General features: G+C 41.8%; 1 protein-coding gene across 4 annotated transcripts in view; it reads right to left on the reverse strand.

Annotated features, from left to right (window-relative positions):
• The window catches only part of NPNT (nephronectin), a 120,733-nt gene extending 108,358 nt beyond the window's left edge, over positions 1–12,375 (reverse strand). For all 4 annotated transcript variants that reach the window (XM_088479476.1, XM_088479477.1, XM_088479475.1 and 1 more), the window contains exon 1: positions 12,093–12,375. In XM_088479476.1, the coding sequence (XP_088335602.1) occupies positions 12,093–12,163 (71 nt within the window). In that variant the 5' untranslated portion in view covers positions 12,164–12,375. The remainder of the gene's footprint in view (positions 1–12,092) is intronic.
• Between the last annotated feature and the right edge of the window lie 575 nt (positions 12,376–12,950).

The following is a 12,950-nucleotide window of genomic DNA, read 5'->3' on the forward strand; positions in this document are numbered from 1 at the left end:
AGCCGGACCTGCATCATTCCGTCACTACTAGTACTCTTTATTGTACCTGTCTTAACATGATCTGAAGTTCTTATCTTACACAGTCACTTCCATCTCAATGACTCTTGAGTCATTCATTATATGTAGAGCATTCTATATTATTTCCTAGGGAGCTCATACTACAAGTGTGTGCAGGTTTTATTCCCACAAAGCTTTTCTTTTCAGTCTAATTTTTTTTTCCAGGGAAAAAGAGACAAAGGGGCAGGATTCTTGGTAATCTATAAAATAGCATTGTTATCTGCTACAATTTCAGCCAGCTATCTCCAAAGATTGATACAATTACAAATTGTATTTAAATACTTTCCCCATGTTTATGATTAAGACATTGCCATGAAATATATAAGTTTATACAAAGAACATTGTAGAGTAAGAGAAAACATACAATGGCCATAAGAGGGCATTAGCTATAGGGTGCCAAGCTCTGAATAGCTAAGCTTATCGGAGCTTGATATATTCTGTAATATTGCAGTCCAGTAATTGCAACTACAGTATAGGGAGCACAGTAGATATTGGAGATATCTGCTACAGTAGCTTATTAATACATAATGCAGATTTTGGAGGATTTTCAACAAATTCACTTTAATAAATTGGCAGCTAAAGCTGGGTACACACCTATACAATCGTCGGCCGATAAACGGCTTTTAACGCACCTGCAAAGTTCAGGATCAGGTGTTTAATACAGTATTTATCGGTTCGACGTCCCGATCCCATCGAAGCCCGTACGCACTGTGCTATGTCTGCACAATGTGTACGCGGCTTACAGGCAACTGACAGGAGGTCACACTGAGCACAGACTGCATGGCTGATAGCGACAGTTTTACCCGATCAGCCTGCAATCGAAAAAGTGTGTACCCAGCTTTACTGTTCAAATCGCCCAAACTTGTAGATGGCAAAATTGCCCAATTTGTTTGACTCCTTGGTTGAAGTCATATCACCTCCAGTATGACTGGGGTCCATTAGTTAGATCAATATTGAAAGCAGTTGTTTCAGTTTGGATTAGTAACAAACATTGCTGTCATTTTCAGGTGATACGTTTTGCAAAATATTTACCAGCTGATGTCCTAATTGTGGCTGTGGCATAGGCACGGCTGGGCGCCTCAGCTCCCACAGTGCGCTGCGCACATTAAGTGTGGCGTGAACACATGCACAGCACCGACAGGAGAAAAAAAGCACCGGGAAAGGGGGTGGTTGGTATAACGGGTTTGGAGAAGGCAGGGATGGGAGGTATGAGCATGGGCGAAGAAATAAGGGGCCAGGGGGAGCTGCTGAGGGGATGGGGCAACTTAGGTGACCCGGCAGATGCTGGGTCTATATGTTTACTACACAAAAAAGAAAAATTACAAGTGCACAACTCCAACTATACTAATTATATATAAATTTTGCAATAAAATTTTGCAATAAATAAATAGAGGTTTTTAGCATTATCATGGCCAATGTTATGGGCCTACCCACCACATCCGGGTAACCTATTAGATTAGGTCCCTAACATACTGTGGTTAAAATCCAGAGCGCAGGACACCCCCAAACCAGCCCAGCCGAGCCACCCCAGGGCATCACTCTAGAGGTTTTGCACTTTTTAGCACCTTTATTGTTTGTTTATTATATATGTACCATTTTCACACCTCTTATTTTTCACCTCAATTTTAAAATATGCAGCAGCTACTTCAATCTATCTAACACTCTTTTACACTTCATGCTGCTTTGAAGGGAAAGGGTGGTCACAGCAAATATTGATTTGATTTAGAATTCTCTTCTGTTCATTCACTTTGCATTTTGTTAATTGTTAAAAATAAACTATTAACACTTCTATTTTTGAAAGCATTCTTACATTGCAGCATGTTTTCCACACCTGCCTAAAACTTTTGCACAGTACTGTATATATATAAGATTACATGTATCAGGGTCAAATAACATTGTGACTCTCTATAATTTATATGAGGCTGATATTATTAATATTTCTACCTGTATAATGATGTGATTAATTGGAACTATATATGGAGGATAAGTGAATAAACAAACATCTGACTACAGGTTAAATATTAACATCACACTACTGTAATAAAGTGAATTATACATATATTTGACCAACAGTAAAATGAAAAAAAATATTTAAAACACGTTTTCTAATTTCACTCTATGGTCTAATAAGTGCACAATATTTAACACACTTCTTGTTTTTCTTTCTATGCAAGTAATGGAGGTGCATAGGATTGATAAGCTGGTAAAGCAGTGGACATATGAGGAAAAATGTGGTAGGCAGGGGCAGGGTTGCATAAACTGGATTAAAAAAATAAATAAATCAAAAACAGATTTATTTGATTTAAATAGAATTTTTTTAGTACAATTTTTTTTAAATAAACGTTTAAAAACGTAAAATGTTTACCTACATTTTTTTTTTATAAAAATCCTATTTAAATCCCCAAAAATCTGATTTGAATCAAATAAATCCATTTTTTATTTTTATTTTATTTTTCAAATCTGATTTTTATGCAACCCTGGCAGGGGCATGTAAAGAAAAACTAGTGGACAGCGAAGCATTAAGGGAAACGTTGGTGGGCAGGGTGGCATATGTGAAAGCTGGTAGGTAGAGTAGCATCTAACTAAATATCTGATGGGCAGATGAACATATGATGGTTGAACAAGAAGCAGGTGGGCAGAGCAGCAGTGAGAAAAAGGTTGATGAACAGAGGGGGCATACGAGCAAAAATATGATGGGTATAATGTGAGGGCAATGCTGGCAGGAGGATGTGTATACAAGCGAAGAGCTGATGGACATAGGGGCACATAAGGGAAAAGATAGAGGGATGAGAGGATGTGAAGAAAAACTGGTGGGCAGAGGGCATGTGAAGGAAAGGCATTGTAGGGAATATCTGGTGAAGATTTTCATGTTTTTATTATTTTTGTTTCTTTGATTTACAAAAGACAGTTAGGGGGCAATTCGATTCTCAGGGACGTGCGGCTGCACACATAAGCGAGAATTTTGCCACCCAAACATTGCACAATTATTGAGGGAAAATGCGTGATGTTGATGGCTATTATGTGCCAGCATTCCGACTTTTACTCCAGCACTTTGCCATCATCGATAATTTAATTGCCTATTTATGTATTGTGTAGGTATACTGGCATTTCACAATGTGTTTGAATAAGTGTCTAGTATCTGCTGTTGTGACAAGATACTTTTACTTTGCTTTCTACAAATGTAGCACTTTGGAAACCTCCCGCCTCTAAAACTTATGCATTTGTCCCTGGGGAACATGGAGCCTGGACAGAATACTGCATCTGATACCAGTGCACCTGGACTGCATCCTTTATCAGGTAACAATTTTTATTTTACAATAGTGCTGGAAAGCGGGTCTTGGGTGGAGGAGAGACAGTAGACTGAAGCTTAGCTTAGGAAGCCAAAAAACCTTGCACCGATCTTGTCCATGCATCACATGCAGGTGGGGTTTCAGCATAATGTGTTATATAGGTGGTCTATTTCAATCCACTATAAATAGCACCCTGTAATATTGGAGGCACTCTTGCCCCTCAAGTGAGATTCTGTATTATGAACATTGGGCTCGATTCAATTGAACGCAAATTAATTAGCGCTGGGAGGGAGCTGCCGGAGCTATTCAATTTAGCGTGCTGTTAGGTCGGAGAGTGCCCGTTCTCCTGCCCCTTGCACCTTAAACAGGGTGTTTAGTCGCGGTAAAGGGCATTCTCCAACTAAACTGCTGGTGCAATGCTGTTTCCGCGTGCCAAGGGCAGAAAACAGCATTGCATCTGTACTTTTGTCAGATTTGTGCTTGCACCCCTTGAGGAGTCCGAGAAGAAATCCTTAACAGCGCGCTAAATTGAATAGCTCCGGGAGCTCCCTCCCAGCGCTAATTAATTTGCGTTCAATTGAATCGAGCCCACTGTCTTCTATTTCTTAACAGTTACTAGTTAACATGTAACTGGTCCACATACATAAGATGCTTTATACCAGCAATGCAACAGGCCCATAGGTCCCCCCGCGAGCGAGTGGCGGAACAGTGACTGCTGGTTGAGCCTATATACACAGCAATTGTTTTTATTTTGCCAAATCTCACACACTAGCCTAGCCCCCCCCCCCCATTCCCCCACTGATTATGGTGCCCCCATAATTTATTTCTGGATTTGCCACTGCATACAGTACGTTTTCCTCAATTTTGCATCCTACTTTGCTTATAGTGAGCTACAGTAGGTACATCACTTAAGATTAGCAAAGGAATTGGTATAAAGTCGCTTATTAAGCATAACGATGCATGGTGCTGGTGACTCATGTAAGAATTGTCTTTTACCTTTTTACCTTAGATTGTGTACTTTCCTCAAATTTGCTATTTTTCCTTCATTATGCTACTTTTTCATAAATGTTGCAGTTTTTCCTTTCCACAGCTGCTAGTAATGGTTGAGGGGGCCTGTTTCTGCTGCCATCCCTTGAAAGGCGCCATTGATAACAAGTTGTATGTTAGGAAAGCTCCCCACTCCCCCTATAAAACAATAGTTAATAACATCCAGTTCATAGCACAGTAAGGGGTAAATTTACTAAGGGTCGAGTTTGTGTGAGTTTGTGTGAGTTTGCAAACTCACGTGAGTTTAGGTATTTTTATCATCTCGCAAATTTACTAAAGACAAACTCGAGAGAGTTTGAAGTGAGTTCTCTTTTTTCACTGTTAAAACTCATGTGAGACTGCAAACTCGAAAAAGCTCACCATCGGCCAAATTAGGAAGTACTTTACAAAGAGATGCAACTCACAAATTTACTAAGATTCAAGTTTCCAATCTCATGTGAGATTGTAGCAAACTCACTGTGAAATAGAAGTTTTAAACACTCACCTTCTGAGCTGCGAGTTTGGCAGAAACATACACAGATCAGTGTGATTTGTGTATATTTCAGCCTGTATACCTAATATAAAGTGTTTAGGTCACCCTTCCTAAAGCATAACCAGCCCCGGACTTGCCAGCCAGTCCTGGTTCCTAAAATTACTGGGAACAAAATGAGTAGGGTTCCACCGTAATTTAGGAACCAGCACCAGACTGCAGGGCCAGTCCTGGTTTTAAATATAGGGGTTAAACAATTGCGTAGGGTACCCCCTATATTTAAAACCAGCACCAGACCAAACCGACCGGGGTGTAATGCCACAGCCAGGAGACCCTTTCACCGGGGCTCCATGGCCAAAGCCTAACCCTTCCCCGCTGCCTAAACCTAAGTCCCCCGTGGGGTGCCTAACCCTAAGTCCCCCGGGGGGTGCCTAACCCTAACCCTCCCTCCCCCTAGCCTAACCCTAACCCTCCTGGGGGGTGCCTAACCCTAAGTAGCCCCCGGGTGCCCTAAAGCTAACCCTCCCCCCCCGGGGCTGTCCGCTCGCGGCGCCCGGCATCCCTTCGATCGGGATGCCGGGCGCCTGTCTCCCGGCTCGGGGAAATGTCAGGCGTCTACATCTAGACGCCTGGCATTTCATCCCTCGTCGGGATATGACAGTCGGGAAGCCGGCTGCCGGTATTAAGGCAGCCGGCTTCCCGATTGAATACCGATCAATCTTCTTCAGATAAGCTGTTTTTTTCTCTATCTATTGTAAACCATTTTGCACTATGTATGTTTGTTTTTATCTTGTCTGTGTTTTTGGAGTTCTATTAAACGTATGAAAAACCATACTGTGGATGACTTTGTGTGGACCTATGTGAAACTTTGAGATAAGCCTATTTACTTTAGTCATATGGTACGGGTTCAATTATACATTTTACTCAGCTCACAATGGTGACATTTGCACCTTATTGCACTAGAAGGCGCCTTTGTCATTTATTGTATTTCAGATTCGAGGAGGTGGTCTGTATCCAGACAAGGAGCTTGGCCATCCTCTACTTGGATTTTCCTATGCATTTACAGATTTGTTTGGATTTTGTTGGACACTTTTGTGGACCTTTTTTTGAATTCACCGTACTTCCGTTGCACACTCTGTGTCAGCGCTAATTGTTTATATATATATATATATATATATATATGTGTATATATATATACATATACATACACTTTATTAATTTGACATGACAATTTTTTTATTTTATTTTTTTACTGGATTTCCTTTTTTTTTTTGCTTTGGTCCAATCCAAAAATAGCAGCCAAAATAAACACACAGCAGAGGAAAGTGTCTAAAATTATATGTAAAACTTGCTGAGTCTCTGACTGAACCATAATTTATTATAGAGAAAAAAACAATTAATTAAAGGCTACAGAACTGTCAATGCACCTAAAGTGGAAAATGTTATGTATGATGTGCAAACCAGGTGCAGGAAGGAAGCTAGATGGGCGTGGAGACCTGTGTATGTTAGACAATGTCCTCATTATCAGTATTAGTGTCCTCAGAATGAACTAGTGTCAGATGACAAATTATTGCGGATTATTCGCCATATTAATGAAAGGTGTCAGCTACACACCAATACATATGGAATAAGATTTCAAGTTATTGTTGCCCAACCAATGTAATTATTATCTTTTTTTCTGACAAACTATGTTTAATTTTCCTTGAATGTACAGTACATGTGTACATCAAAGTAATCTCTAATTCTTATTACCCGACAGACTACTTCATTCATGAACAGAATAACTGTCATTCACTAATGCATACCTCCCAACTGTCCCGCATTCAACGGGACAGTCCCGTTTTTCTGGGACTATCCCACTGTCCCGCCCGCGGGCCACAGTGTCCCGCGGTTGGGTGGGAAGTTGGGAGAAGCATACACCGCTGCTCTGCTATGCAGAGCAGCAGGTTTGCAGAGCGAGAATAGATGCTATGCGCATGCGCATGCGCACAGCATCTATTCATAGCACGGGGGGGAAGCCCTGGGACAGCCCAGCATCTCGGAGATGCTGGGCATGCACCTCAGGGATGTAAATGGGGGCGTGTCACAATGTCACGCCCCTTTAGGATCAGGCCACACCCCCTTTCCGGTCGCTCACGCCTCCGGTGCGCGCAAGTCCCGACTCCCCGGGGGAAAAAGTTGGAAGGTATGCTAATGGACCACTCCTGTGAACATGCATCAAATGGTCTTGCTAATGCTAACATTATTCACATAATGCCAATGCTAAGAGTCAGACCGCAACTAGACACAACATTATTTCACCACTCCCCCCCACCCCATGGAATATTATTGAACCCTATGAGAAACAATTTAGGAGTATTAGTTATGTGTCATAGAATGATGTCACTGTACCCCAATCCTCAGGTACACAAAGCACCCCCCCCCACTACAGCAACTGGTTAACACCTTCTATGCTCCTGAGTAGCCTGAGGGTTACTGTTCACGGAAGTTCAGCAGAAGTGGATCAGAGAAGGTGGCAGGAGCTGTCTATTTACACAAGAAGCCTCCTGCAGTAGCATATTACTGCACAACCGCTGCGTACAAAGTCGCATGGATGTGCATTAGTGTCCATTCCTGAATCAGACACACAGTGCATTTCTGCAAAGCAAGCCCGCCAAACTCGTTTGGGGCCCAATTATTAAGCGGTAATGAAAAATGTCTTATTGCTGCAATTACTCAATAAAATCTAATTGAGGCAGCTGAGAGATACTCACCTGCTTCGCTCTGATACTGGCCATAGTAAGAGTTAATATACTGCTTCATCATGCCAGTCCACACATGCGTGTCTAGTCGGCTTGCACATGAGCAGTAGAACTGAAAGCCCACGCTGTTAGTTCCACAAAGTGAAAATAAAATACAATAAACATTTTCAAAAAAATTAAACCTTTAAAAATTGAGCCTTTCCTACAATTAAAAAGCATTGTTTCTTTACGTTTCCTCTGTTATCACCATACTGAATTGGTATAAAATAATTACTATTGCAGCAGTACATGTACCAATGTGATGCTTCTAAAGCTGCATACTGTACACACTTAATATGCTCCATGAGCGATATTGTTGTGTTTCCCCTGTACTGCAGGGCTCAATGTTATTAACGACATTGAGCATACACACTGAACGATATAGTTAACGATATCGTTCAGCGACGGCACCCTCCCTGATCCCTGTATTTGCAGTTCCGGACGATATTGTCAGGTTACCCTGCAAGTATGGGCGATGAAAGATAAAGTTAGCGATCCGCGGGAGCACGCATCGCTAACGATGTTTTGCATACAAACTGGACAATATTAAACGAGATTAACAATATCGTTCGTATCGTCCAACTTATCATCTAGTGTGTATGCGGCATTAGGCTTGCTATCGCTGGCAAAAGCCAGCAAATCTCATCACCAGCAGAAGTCCCGCTGGCTATTGTGCCACCGCCTGCCGTAACCTCTTGTAGAATGAAGCCACATTGCCAGCGAGGGGAAAAAACACATTATCTGAAAGCCATAGGGCTATTTATTATTCCATATATATCCCCTTGTGTTTGCTATTAGTAAAGCACCTCCTCCTTCCTGTACCTGTTGTAAAGGATTAAAAGAAAGAACTGTACATGTAATTAATCAATATAAGATTTATATATTATTCAGATCAGCAATTTCTATGTGAAACAGTGACTCTACAGCAGTTTAAATAATTTTTTGACCTGTACAACTTGTCATTGGACATCTGGATGCAAAAGGTCCAGCAGATAGAGAAATGGATTGGAACTGCACAGCAATTACAAACAGAACAGTCGCTAATGAAATAAAATGTGCCCAGGACAGTCCAACAATATACATATATTTGATATGAGTTGTATCACACACTCCATCAGCCCGTGTGCTTTTGAGTTTAACAACAATATGAAACATACAAAACTTCCAATGGAAGTTCAATTATACTGTATTTTTAATGCGTAGCCAGACATGAAGCAAAGCAGTATGGCATACTATTTGCCCCCACAGGTAAGCTTTGTATGATTTTCCAATTCATTTGCAGAGAGAAAATAATTGATTTGATTTGAGTATCAGTGTTCCATCCTAGCTAACCAATTTCTGGGGTTTTATTTGGCTTTGGACTTGACCGAGAGCAAACAATATATCCCCAACTGGGGAATTCTGTAAAAATTTATAATCCAAGGCAAGGCAAGTCTTATTCACAGACAATAAGACTTCTTAGCACATGTCTAACTATAATATACTTATTGCTTTTTGACAAGTTTCAGATTATCACCATATCATCTGCAACAGAGTTCATGTAATTATGTTTATGCCAACAAGAGAAAGTTCAAATTAAATTAATCACATAACAAAAAAAACAGAGCACTGTACACTTGGCACAAGGTATAGAAAGTGATTATTTGATGTGCACATGAACACATGGATACCATAAGATCACAAGCTTCTATAACATCAGTAATTATTTTATGGAAAAAATAAAATAAAATCCAGATAATATGAAGCAATATTGTGTGCACACTTTTTTTTCTCACACATGTATATTATTATACGTATATGCTTTCTAGTTATTAGACTACTGCACAATTTAAAGTACATACAGTTAACATTGCTGCCTCACAGCACTGGAACCTGGGTTCTGCTCTGACCAGGGCACTAGGGGGTAAATTTACTAAAGTGAGAGTTTTTAGAAGCGAGTTTGAAAAGTGATGTTGCCCATAGCAACCAATCAGATTTAATTACCATTTAACTAGCACCTTCTAGAAGATAATAGCTAGAATATGATTGGTTGCTACAGGCAACATCACTTTTAAAACTAATTTCTAAAACCTCTCACTTTAGTAAATTTACCCCTAGGTGTGTGGGGTGTGTATGTCCTCCACGTGTTCAAGTTTGTGTAGGTGCTCCAGTTTCCTCCCACAGTACAAAAACATACTATTATGTTAATTATCATCTTAGGGGGAAATGTATTAATCCTTGGACAGTGATAAAGTGGACAGAGATAAAGTACCAACCAATCAGCTCCTAACTGACATTTTTCAAATACAGCCTGTAAAGTGACAGTTAGAAGTTAATTGGTTAGTACTTTATAGTAATGGACATCTGAAGTCTATGGTTAGCAACCATCAATGTTTCTGATTCAATGGTAGTACTTTTTCCATCGAATACCGGAAATTCGATGGTTATCATCCATCAGATGCAGCTTTCCGATGCACATCCGCTGGGAGGCTGTGACATCTATTCTCAATGTAGGGGGAGCCTGGGGACAGCCCAGCATCTCGGAGAGTGCTGGGCACACCCCCACAGTGACGTGGACAGGAGAGCTGCGAGGCTCCACCCCCTTTTTGGAACGTTAGTACAACCATCGCAATGGTTATACTAATAAACTTGTTGCGATGCGATGGCTAGTTGCGATCGCATTGCATGATTTGATGTCGGAAGCCCGGCAGCCATTCGATGCCGGGCTTCCGATGTTCATCTCTAATACTTTATCTCTCTCCAAGTTTTGATACATCTGCTTCTGAATAAGTTGGGGACTAATTAAATATTTTCTTGTGGAATAATATCATGGCAATATATAAATAGAGAATACTATATCAGGGATATTCTAACAAATAAGCACTTTAACTACAGCAACTAATTAGACATTTGCTTTCATCAGACTGATTGTTACTTTAGTGCTCCTACAGAGAGTCCATATATAACATTGTTTTCAAGCATTATAATGCTGTAACTCAATTACAAGGCCCACTAAAAGCACTAGTGTATCATAAAACAGATATAATTAGTGTAGTGTAGTGTGAACAGGACTAAATGTAAGTGAACCTGTCTTAGAGCTAGTTGTTTCCTAGCGGCTATATGGCCCCTAGACGGTGCAGGTGTCCTATCTGTCAGCACATCTGCACGCCTCATTCCACACGCACAGCTGCTGCCAGGCTGCCTGACTCAGGCACACACCTTTCACCCCTCAGCCCTATCTCTCCTCAGCTACACAAGAGCTGCCTGACTTAGACACACACCTTCCAGCCCTCAACATTATCTCTGTGCAGCTGGTACAGTGTCATCTGCTCTACACCAACATTACACAGCAGAGAATACCTAGACACTGAAACAGTGTAATCTGCCACTAGCTGGGCAGGCCGTGCTATATGAATACTACAGTAGTCTCCTCATTGCTCTATATCAGTGTTCTCAACTCCAGTCCTCATGTAAACCCCAACAGGTCATGTTTTGTGGATTTAATCATGCACAGGCAAGCTGATCTATTTTGCTGGGTCAGTTATTATTCCACCTGTTTCCACAGACAGAAATCCTCAAAAACCTGACCTACTGTACATGAAGCATAGAGTTGAGAACCACTGCTCTATATAACCACAGTGACTGACAGAAGATGGGGGCTGCATACTGGTGGCACTAAGAGAGTGGAGAGGAGTTGGGGACACCATCCTGTGTTGCTTCACCATTCTGGGAATACAATCAAACACATTTTGCGTTGGATAGTGATGACCAGCAGCATTGACGTGTTTTTTCCCCTCATATTGTACAACTGCTTGAGTCCAGATAAGTAATCTCAGCATTCCTTTAAGTAGAGTTATAGCATAACCTTAGTTACAGGAAAGTACAGTATGACCTGTACAGACGTAGCTAGCGCTGCAGGTGGCACAGTGCAATAAGTGCACATTATTGTATGTCCCCGATTACGCTGCAGGTGGCACGGTGCAATAAGTGCACATTACTGTATGTCCCCGATTACGCTGCAGGTGGCACGGTGCAATAAGTGCACATTACTGTATGTCCCCGATTACGCTGCAGGTGGCACGGTGCAATAAGTGCACATTACTGTATGTCCCCGATTACGCTGCAGGTGGCACGGTGCAATAAGTGCACATTACTGTATGTCCCCGATTACGCTGCAGGTGGCACGGTGCAATAAGTGCTCATTACTGTATGTCCCCGATTACGCTGCACATTCCCAACAGATTCCGCACCTCGGAGGCACTGCTGTATACATAACGTAAGGGAGTCATCTGCAAACCAGTCATGTAACCTGTGTACTGCTGCTACCGTCCCTTACCTGCTCTGTCAAACTATGCTTGCATGCACATGCTGGGCATTGTAGTTCAACAGCATTTGGAGAGCGACTCTAATGATAGTGATGCGAGATGCCAAAGTGAACAAGGTTCCAGTCACGCATTTAGGTGTGCTTACCTTCCGTCATAGTCCCCAGCAGCAGTCATGTACAGGGAACAGGCAATCATTACCCTTAGCATTAATTCCATGGCTATGTGAGACAGAGTAATGGGAAGTTATAATACAGTCTCCAAGGCAGGTAGGTAGGGAAAAGGAGAAATAGAGGCAGATTTACTTTCCCTCCCAGTCTCCACTTCCCCAAAACACTGGCAACAGGTGAGGTACAGTAGCCCAGACGTCCTTCCCTGTCATACGCAGCAGCAGCAGGTCTGTGTGTGTCCCTCTCCCTGCAGGGAGCACTCTGTCTGACACATGCCGAGCTCCTCAGCTCCCTCTCTGGGTTGCCTGTGAGTAAGGAGGAGCTGCATCCAGCACACACACCCTCACTGGCAGCAGCGCACGTCACCTTCACTTTCTGCTACTGCTCATCCTCCTCACCGGCTCATTCCTGCCTTCCCCTCTGACCTGTGGCTGGGTGTATTCCTCACACACAATCACCCTTCTCACCTAGAGGAACTCTTGTTAAAATTCAGCATGTACATACGCAAGTTTCCACTCACACCTTAATAGCTGATTGACAATGTTAGGACTTAAACCCTTTTGTGTGCTGAAATGACCTAGCAGCTGTAGTAGCTATTGTGGTGATAGTAAAGACATCAGTTACACTCAGCAGTATATTTTCTTGGCATAGCTACAAATATATGAAGTATGGAAATTAACAGTTCTACTATATATTTTGTGAATGCATTAAAAAGCTCTATGATATAAGAGTAACTTGAATTTATGCAGCACATGTATGTGTATAGTTTCTTATTAAAGGAAAAGCTGTAGGGATGCCGTGGTAAATATCCCGACCGCGGGGATTCCGGCGCTCAG

The sequence above is a fragment of the Taudactylus pleione genome, unplaced genomic scaffold (genome assembly GCF_031769625.1).
Source record: "Taudactylus pleione unplaced genomic scaffold, aTauple2 ptg000236l, whole genome shotgun sequence".
In the NCBI taxonomy this organism is placed as follows: domain Eukaryota; kingdom Metazoa; phylum Chordata; class Amphibia; order Anura; family Myobatrachidae; genus Taudactylus; species Taudactylus pleione.